This window comes from Epinephelus fuscoguttatus, linkage group LG13, assembly GCF_011397635.1.
Source record: "Epinephelus fuscoguttatus linkage group LG13, E.fuscoguttatus.final_Chr_v1".
Classification (NCBI taxonomy): Eukaryota; Metazoa; Chordata; class Actinopteri; order Perciformes; family Serranidae; genus Epinephelus; species Epinephelus fuscoguttatus.
Genome location: NC_064764.1, coordinates 34,064,740 through 34,074,506, shown reverse-complemented (window position 1 = coordinate 34,074,506; position 9,767 = coordinate 34,064,740). Strand labels below are relative to the sequence as shown.

General features: G+C 43.2%; 1 protein-coding gene across 1 annotated transcript; it reads left to right on the top strand.

Moving 5' to 3' along the window:
• The first annotated feature begins 1,254 nt into the window (after positions 1-1,254).
• Positions 1,255-9,767, top strand: LOC125900215 (CD209 antigen-like protein E). The gene is made up of 6 exons (XM_049595120.1): positions 1,255-1,609; positions 1,682-1,780; positions 6,163-6,333; positions 6,428-6,570; positions 7,651-7,754; positions 8,490-9,767. Exons 1-6 carry the CDS (start codon positions 1,537-1,539, stop codon positions 8,641-8,643), a joined length of 744 nt encoding a protein of 247 aa, XP_049451077.1. The 5' UTR covers positions 1,255-1,536; the 3' UTR covers positions 8,644-9,767.

The following is a 9,767-nucleotide window of genomic DNA, read 5'->3' as shown; positions in this document are numbered from 1 at the left end:
CGAGCATCAGATGGACTGTGTTCATAATAAACACACTACAGTAATGTAAATAACCAGTGCCAATTAAGTGACCCACCGTCCAACACCGGCACAGTGTGAGGAGGGAAACAGAGGGCTCATCAGGGACAGAGCACCTGCCGCAGCAAGCCAACATGCCATCTGCAGTCATTTTGACTTGACCAGCAGACTCTGCAACAAGCAAATCAGCTGTAGAAACAGGTGACGTGCTCTACATTCAAAACCAGCCGCCAGCGATTTGACCAGCGGAGTCGCGGGTGACCGGAGAGTTCACACCACTGCAACTTTTCTCTACAACATTCCGAAACGCTTTTGTCTTGTCACAAATCACTGGTCTGACCTGGGCTTTAGGTAATGCACCAACCAGGTAACAGGAGCTCACAGTGCAGCTCTGGTCAGAGAGGCTGAAATGTGGCTGGATTTTCAAAATAAAACCCTTCCGATGGTACCAGGAGTTTACCAAGGACCCTGGACAAGGCTGGATTTTCAGGATTTTTTTTTTTTTTTTGGTGGGCATTTTGCCTTTTTAATGGACAGGACAGGTACGTGTGAAAGGGGGAGAGAGAGAGAGGGGAATGACATGCAGCATAGTTTTTCACAGACTTGAGTGTGTACAACACATTTTAAGTAAAAACATGGGATAATCTAGCCTAAACAAATGGATTGTGCCATTTTACCCCCAAACTACACAAGGTTTGAAGTTCAACAGCATGTATCTGTATACAGGTGTATGTATACCTGTGTTGATGCACAGCATGTGCAATTAAAGCTGCACATTATACTGAATATGTATTACTATAACAACCCAATCATCAGATAAATGTTGGTACTGTATGTCTCTTCAAACCACAGATACATTACATTTGTACAATGTACAGTGGGAAGTGTAGTTAACATGTAGTTCGGTTAAGACACAAAGACTACTCAGTTGTGGTGAGGAAAACATCATGTTTTGGCGTAAAATATCTCGTTCTGTACAAAAATGTACAATCCCAACATTTTCTTCAGGCAACTGGGCTGGTCATGAAGTTTGACCCTGAGATGCACTTATGATCCTAAAAATGGCCGTCACTGTTTCCTCTAGTTTCTCCCATGAACTGTTACTTCCCCCATTTTGTTGGTACATTAAGACTTTACATTGACATTCACAGCTCTGGGCTATTTCCAGTCGTGCACCTGCAACGCACCTTACTAGTATAAACCCTCTCTCAAGTTTCCCTGTAGGTACCATGACATTACAAGTCTGTTTAAGCCAACTTCATAACAAATAACCATTTTATACAGTCTATGCAAATAACATGCATACACTATGTTTATTTCATTGTTGTTTACTTCATCATTTCACATAGCATAGAATTGCTCAAAAACTTCTCCTTTTAAGGAGAAGAAAAAAAGCATACATTTATACTTTTTCAAAAGATAAGAGAAACCACTGAATCTGACAAGACTCACTTTGGTCACTTGCATGTGACACACCCTGTGCTGCAGAGCCGACTCCTCAGATAGTCATTGGCATCAATGGAGGAAGTTTATGAGAATGTTGAATATGAGGAAGGTGTTGAATTCAAAGGAACCCCCAAAAAACAGACAGGTAAGAATGTTTAATATCATCATTAGTTCTGATTTATCATTTTCTATATTCACTGGTGTTCTCTGTGTTCAGGCTCCGAGGTTTCAAAGAGATTTCCTGGAGCTGCTGTCCTGTTTCTGGGGCTGCTCAGTGTTCTCCTGCTGGCTGGACTCATCGGCGTCTGTGTCCACTGTGAGTTTAATTTACATTCCTGTAAATGCTCTCCCTAGATTTCACACTCTTTTCACTTTTTCCCACTTTTTAAAATTATTATTATTTCTGATCTATTTTTGTTTGATTGACTTTCTTGTATTAATGCCTCATTTATGTTTGTTTTTTTCTGTTAAAGTAGTTTCATTTTCAATATCTTGTCAGTTATACACAGAAAAAAATCAAACCCTAGCAGCCAACTCAACAAAACAAGGACTCATTTTGGTGCCATATTCCAGTGGTTTCAAACTTTTTGTGCCCAAGGCACACCAAAGGGCAAGCCAAAGTCTCAAGGCACACCTGTATTTATATCTGTGTACAATAGCTTCTATAACGTGTAAAAGATATAAAAGCTTCAGAATTAACAAGTGGGGTATTCTATGTCGTAAACAAAATGAAATTCTCTTGATCTTGTGTTCACCACAGATCCTATTCCAAGCATTGAACAAAAACCCATTAAAGACTACTGACTTGAGATGAGGGGACTGGGAGTGCTGCAATTCTGACTCGTTTCTGGATTTTAGGACTCATTTCTTCACTACTCCTGTCACTTCGTCCTCTGCTCCTGAAATACTTACTACAGTTAATATAAAACCAGGTCTTGGTTGTAATAATTCTTCAATTTCTCTGTGAGAGTGAATCAATTAGATCAGCTTCAGATTTTGTCTATGCCATCTAAATACCTTTACAAACAGTGACAAAACCCGGCTCAATAGGGGCAGGAGGCTGCAACATATAAAAAGAGGATGTTACAACATTTTACCAACCAGCTTTGTTGTGTAATCCCCAGGGGCCTCATTTATAAAACCTGGCGTAGGATCCATACTAAAAGTTTACCTACGCTGAAAAGCTGAAAAGTGCGTAAGCAAAAAAAAAGTCGGATTTATAAAACCATGCCTACGCACACCTGCAAGCACTTTCCCTTTATAAATCACAGTCCAACCGGAAAGTTGCGCAGCAGGATTTGATTCATGTCCCTCCCTCTCCACACCCACAATTCACCATGTATGGTCATGCAAATTACCTCATGAATGTGTTTTGCATATAAATAGGCATGATGGATCCACGGCATTTCACGCTGAATCATGGCAGCAACCAGAAGAAAGAGGAACTTTTCTGAGACAGAGATCGAGGTGCTTGTGGATGAGGTGTCAGCGAGACGGGAAACTTTATTCGGCGGCCATTCAAGTGGCATTACCAACAAACGAAAAGCCACTGAATGGCACGCTGTGGCCATGGCAGTAAGCGCGGCTGGCACAGAGCGCAGTGTCGCCGAAATAAAAAAGAAGTGGTCGGATTTAAAGGTGGAGGCAAAAAAAAAAGTGGCTTTGCACCGCCGGAGCGTGGCGGCTACAGGTGGGTCCAGAAAACACATGAAACATGCACATGTGGTGTAAGTTCTGAAGCACTGAGGGATGGCTGTGATATCCCAGACCTATTCGCACAGGATTTATTATTAATTTCTATTTCCTGAATAGAACAGAAATCTATAAATTGAATTTATATCAATAGACAATAAAAGAAATAGGCATACCTGTCGGATAATTCCCTCTGAACGAGCCCGTTGCTAGGAAACCCAACGCTGTCAGCACTTTAATGTGTGCCGGTATGGCGCGGTTCCGTGGGTTGGTCGCGCAAAAATTGGACTCAATTCAACAATCAGATCCAAGAGCAAGGCTCTAGGTAGTCTGAAACGGCTCATTAGCCAGTCATCATCATGAGCCAGGAAATCTTCCCGATCTCGGAATACCCTCTCCAGTCGGATCCGTCCATTGGCATGGTCTTTGAGAAGTGCAAGTGCATCCATTGTGCCTTATTGCGCACGGCTGCCACTGAATGGCTATTTATATGCGCTCTTTCCATTAACCAATCGTTCTCACCTTGTCACAATTGTCTCCAAAATGTGCTTAAGCAAGGTCTGTAGTTTGCTTAAAGTTACGCACATTCCTACGCTAGTCTTTTTTTTATAAATCCCAATTCTTGCGTAAGAAGTTGCGTACGCACTTCCAAGCCCGGTTTTGTGCGTAAGCAAGCTTTATAAATGAGGCCCCAGAGCATTAAACAAAAGCACAAACAAACTAAAAGAAACAAAAGGGACTGGAGACCCCGGTCAAAAGGAACAAAAGGAGGGAAGACGCTGGACCAACCACACAGTGGGCCGTCCCTCCCAGTGTCTCCTCCTAAACTATCTTAAACACGAATTAAACCTAAAGAAAACAAAAGAGACGAATAACGTGACTACCGGCAATCTGCAGCCCAAACTAAAACAACAAAACCCCAGCACCTAAACAAGCATGGGGGAAAAGAACCTGCTTGGGGGACAGAAAACGATGGAGGAAGAAAACAACTCCTCAGTACCTGATCGGCTGTCTGCGTGCCATGTGCCATGCCTCTCCTGTCTCTACACTCCCTGTCCCTCTTATCACCTCCTCCTCTCTCTACCTGAGTGCAGATTGCCCTCAGGTGCGCAGCAGGCAGAGGGTGGAGGGAGACAAGGCTGACAGAGAGAGAGAGAACAGGCTGCTGCACATCACACCCCCACGTAGGCTGACCAAACGTCCTCTTTTGCCCGGACATGCCCACTTTTCACATCCTGTCCGGGGCGTCTGGGGGGTGTTTATAAATTGATGATAATGTCCAGTTTTCCGTGTGTGTGTGTGTGTGTGTGTGTGTGTGCGCGTAATCCCCGAGAGGCTGCCTTAGCGGCGGATCTCCAACACTCACAACGAGGAAGCAGCAGACACCCGCATTATTCTGAGCTTCCAAGATGCCAAAGCGTAAGTGCAGCTTCACAGATGAATTGCAGAAAAAAATCCCAACTTACTGTCCCGACCCGGTCGGGATATATGGGAGGCTAATTGCACCGTGTGCAAAGCTGGCACATATGTTTCCGTGTCTAATAAAGGTGCCGATGACCTCAAAGTTGGATTTTCTAATACAGAAGAGGTATTATTTAGAACATTATTTCATATTATTTGTTCATTAAGACTTGAAAAGATAGCTATTATTTTACAAGGTGATTTTTCTAATACAGAAGAGACATTATTTCATTATTTCATTCCAGAGATTTTACATTTATTTTACATTTATATTTAATTTTTGTACAATTGAAACTTGTAAAAAAGATTATTATTTTAGGCATAATAAAAGCAAGTTGAGTAACCTCTGAGAAGCCTATCTAAATTTCTGTCTTTGAGAGATATTATTTTGTAATATAACTGAATTTTCTATCCATACATTCATTCATTCATTCATCTTCTAACCGCTTCATCCTCTTGAGGGTCGCGGGGGGGCTGGAGCCTATCCCAGCTACATCGGGAGAGAGGCGGGGTACACCCTGGACAGGTCGCCAGACTATCGCAGGGCTGACACATAGAGACAGACAACCATTCACACTCGCATTCACACCTATGGACAATTTAGAGTTACCAATTAACCTAGTCCCCAATCTGCATGTCTTTGGACTGTGGGAGGAGTGCCCGGAGAGAACCCACGCTGACACGGGGAGAACATGCAAACTCCACACAGAAGGGCTCCCACGCCCGGGATCGAACCGGCAACCCTCTTGCTGTGAGGCGAGAGTGCTAACCACCACACCACCGTGCCGCCCTCTATCCATACATATAAACTTTAAATATATTAAAATTATAAGGCATCTTTGAGTAAACTGCGAGTATCATTTAAGTAGGCTATCGTGGCCGGGGCGAGTGTCCTCCTTTTTTGGAAATCAAAATATGGTCACCCTAGTGGTGTGGTGTGGTGTGGCAGCCATTTTGTGTGTTTCCCCATAAAACAGAAAGTTGTTGTAACTTGAGTGTACATCCACCAATCTGCCCCAAATTGCTCGTGCTTGAGTCCTGGCCTGAGGACTTTTACATGCCAAAATAACTGCATCACCTACGGCCACAGGAAGTAGGCGCAGACCAGCGACATGCAGGGACCCCTGACGTGTGAGAGGGTGCAAGGGCCCGTTCATTGCTGCTTGTAGCTTTAATTTTATTTATTCAATACCTTTGTATTTGTGTTTTTATTCATGGTTTTTGTATGTGTAATGTTGTCTTTTATGATTGCAGCATGGGTTAAAAGCCCAACACAGATCTTTCACTCTGTGGGAGATGTTTATCTTGAATTACACCAAGTGATGTTACTGATAAACTGCAGTGGAAAATATACTTCACTTCCTGAAGCCTGCTACAGTTTTACTAAACACTTTCATGAGGCATGTGTTGGTTTAGATTGGTATGATAGTCTTTCACAATCATGGGGCAAAATAAGGAAATATGTAGTCTTGTGATATACATTAGGCATCGTGTGAATGCAAAAGGTGGTTTGTGTTTTAGTGAAATGTCTCTTGGTTATTTCAGACCATGTCTCAGCATATGGATCAGCTCCAGATCTCTCCATGATCAAAGCCAACCTGACTGAAAGTCTCAACGCCAGTTATAAAAAGATTTCTTCCCTGACTGAAGAAAGAGACCAGCTGAAAGCCAGAATCACTGAAATGACTGAAGAGTTGAAGAAGTCTGTCCCAAAAGGTTACACCAACCAAATGACCATCATTAGAGAGTCCTTACCTGCTGTTGACACAAGTCTTGTTGATCTGTAATGTCTCTTATTTGTATCTTACAGAGAAAACGTGTCCTGCAGGATGGAGGATGTTCAGTGGTGCCTGTTATCTCCTCTCTTCTGGGAGGGGTTCCTGGGATGAAGGCAGAAAGGACTGCAGAGGCAGAGGAGCAGATCTGGTGGTGATAGACAGCCCTGCAGAGCAGGTACTGTGTGTGTGTGTGTGTGTGTGTGTGTGTGTGTGTGTGCGCACATTACTGACAGATTTGAGGAAGTACCGAAAGTAAACAAGTCACCATTGCTTTGATGGTGTGTAAACGGAATATGTGCACATTTGAATCAGGCCCACAGGAATGCTGCTCAGCCTTGCTTTCAATTCTAACAGCTACTTCCAGTTCAACCCTCCGCTAACTGAACAGAGATATAATCATTTGATCATGCCGCTCTTCTAGACCTCCAAATATTACAGGACCAAATAGATCAAATCCAGATAGTGAAATGAGTCATTTTGTGATGTCACACTGGGCACTTTTTACCTGCCATACTTGCCAGCTTCTCAGCTCATTCAGTAGTTTGCCACTCTCCCCGCCTCACCACCACACCTACCTGCCAGCCTATCACCTGTCCACACATTTCCTGCTCCTGCCCGTCCATCGCGCCCACTTCATCAAGCCTCTCACCTGTGGATCATTACCTCCTGGCACTGTAAGGACTCCCTCGTCACAGACTCTCCTTGCCACATTGTTCTTTTCCCTCACTGCTTTGTTGGAACTGACCCTGCCTGTCCCTCATTCTCCTGTTTCGCCTGCTCCCTGGTAAACCACTCTGCCTTCTGTCCTCGACCAAGAGCTCTGCTTCCACCTTCCTGGTTCCTGTTCGCTTGTCTCTGTAGCTGTTTGGAGGGACCATCATCCAGTTCATTGTGCCTGCTAGGGTGGTCAAGCAACAGAACTCCAACAAACTGATCACAATTAACAACATAGATCTGAACTCCAGACCCTGATGCGCTAGTTCCACTCACATACCTGGATATTGAAAACTATCTTGTTTTTGGGCTGAGTGCACAGCACATCCCTCAAAGATTGCACCCACGTCTCACACGGCATGACATACCTTCATATTCTCTGTACCAGGCCACCAGGAAGTGTGGCCAGGAGTGACCTGATATTTAATTATGATTATCAGATTACAACAAAGTTTTGTGTTGAGATAAATAACTGTAAACTGCACACACATACATTGTGGTTAAAACTAAACTATACTGTGGGTTTCTTTATGTTGAACAGGAGTTTCTCAAAAAGTTCACCCAGACATATGCTTGGATTGGTTTGACTGACAGAGTTAAAGAAGGAACCTGGAAATGGATAGATGGAACTCCACTGACTCTGAGGTAAGGCCTTGCTTTGGTTGAAGACATTAACATATGCAACTTTAATTTTGTATAACAATACTAGAATTGGCGGCACGGTGGTGTGGTGGTTAGCACTCTCGCCTCACAGCAAGAGGGTTGCCGGTTCGATCCCGGGCATGGGAGCCCTTCTGTGCGGAGTTTGCATGTTCTCCCCGTGTCAGCGTGGGTTCTCTCCGGGCACTCCGGCTTCCTCCCACAGTCCAAAGACATGCAGATTGGGGTCTAGGTTAATTGATAACTCTAAATTGTCCGTAGGTGTGAATGTGAGCATGAATGGTTGTTTGTCTCTATGTGTCAGCCCTGCGATAGTCTGGCGACCTGTCCAGGGTGTACCCTGCCTCTCGCCCGATGTAGCTGGGATAGGCTCCAGCCCCCCTGCGACCCTCAAGAGGATGAAGCGGTTAGAAGATGAATGAATGAATGAATGAATGAATACTAGAATTTGCTTGATTTGCATTTGCAGCAGACATTTCTTTCATTCATAGCTGCTGCACATGCATAAATATCACACACAGATTTATTATAGATAATGAAATGGGACTCAACCCAAGCTGATAGATTTCATAAATTATGTCACGTCATATAAACTGTTATCCAAAATTGGTGAATTGATGAGTTATTATGAGGTCAGGTGATTATTTAAATACAGGAACTGTGATTGTGTCAGACATTTACAGTATCATGATTCACATCTCTCATAATTTTACCTGTTAGCAACTGGGAAGTGAACCAGCCTGATAATGGTGGTGGAGATCCACAGTGGGGTGAAGAGGACTGTGTCCATATCAGACCTGACAGCGAGTGGAACGACCGGTCATGTGAAACCTCAATGCAGTGGATCTGTGAGAAAACGGCTCCACATTGCTGAACGTTTTGAGATCATCAATTTGATAATGCTTTGGCTTTGGCAATAATGCTCTGTCATGATGAGATGATCCACCACCATTCCAGCCAGTGTGTGTGTGTGTGTGTGTGTGTGTGTGTGTGTGTGTGTGTGTGTGTGTGTGTGTCATGTGATGCAGTTGAAAGCCCCATAGAGTAGTGCAGAGATGACGGCCTTTTGTAGGCCAACACAGAAGTTAACATTGCCCTGGTTCCCTCAACAAAAGCCTGTGGGATTTTTCAGTAAGATTTTGGATAATTGCACAAAATAATCTCTGTGGCAAACAAAAGTTTGTGATACTTACAGGATTTGTTTAGCAGGATAGTCTTTATAAAGGAACACATTTTTTATTATTTCTGAAGCATCAATGCAATCACCATGAGGAAAAAGCTAACGCTGGGCTATAAACAAACAACACTATGGTCGTGTGACTTCAATGTCCTCACCATAACGAGGCTGTAAGGGTGAGTTTGGCATGATGATGCTCTGTGGTCTCATTTAGCCACTCGTTAGCAACTGTCTTTTTTAAGACTCATTAAGGCTTCAAAATTTACAATTTGGGTATTGACTGACATATTTTACGTGTAGACCAAAACCTCAAAGTCTCTGAAGCTTGTGTTAAACAGACCTTATTTCAGGCATCTAACCAAAAACCCACTGACTTCAAGATGAGGGAACCAGGAGTGCTAAAATGCTCACTCATTTCCCAGTTTTCGGACTCATTCCTGCACCACTCTGTAACAGCTGCAGCCAATAAAGTTTGTGCTTTCACCTACCCCTAGATCAGTGGTTCCCAACTGGTGGGTCGTGAATCCATTCTGAATGGATCGCAAGTGACTCGTAAATGTGTCAAGTTTGTAAAAAATACACTTTATTTTCAAGCACAGTGAATTTCCAACACAATGCTTTTATTTTGAAGTGCTGTTTCCTGCTGTAGAGTAGCATATATACAATATGCACTTAATTTTGCAATGAGAATGTTTTGAGATGATTAAAGAGAGAAAGGAATATTTGTGAAGCTGTGTAATTTGTATTCCATAACTAACTGCAATGTAAAGTCATCTGACCCAACCAGCATATATAAAAACGGCGGAATGAAGCCATATTTC

Coding starts and splice junctions, on each gene's coding strand:
- LOC125900215 (XM_049595120.1), top strand. CDS start 1,537: ATGGAGGAAGTTTATGAGAATGTTGAATATGAGGAAGGTGTTGAATTC. Junction 1,610..1,681: donor AACCCCCAAAAAACAGACAG/GTAAGAATGTTT, acceptor CTCTGTGTTCAG/GCTCCGAGGTTTCAAAGAGA. Junction 6,334..6,427: donor GAAGAAGTCTGTCCCAAAAG/GTTACACCAACC, acceptor TGTATCTTACAG/AGAAAACGTGTCCTGCAGGA.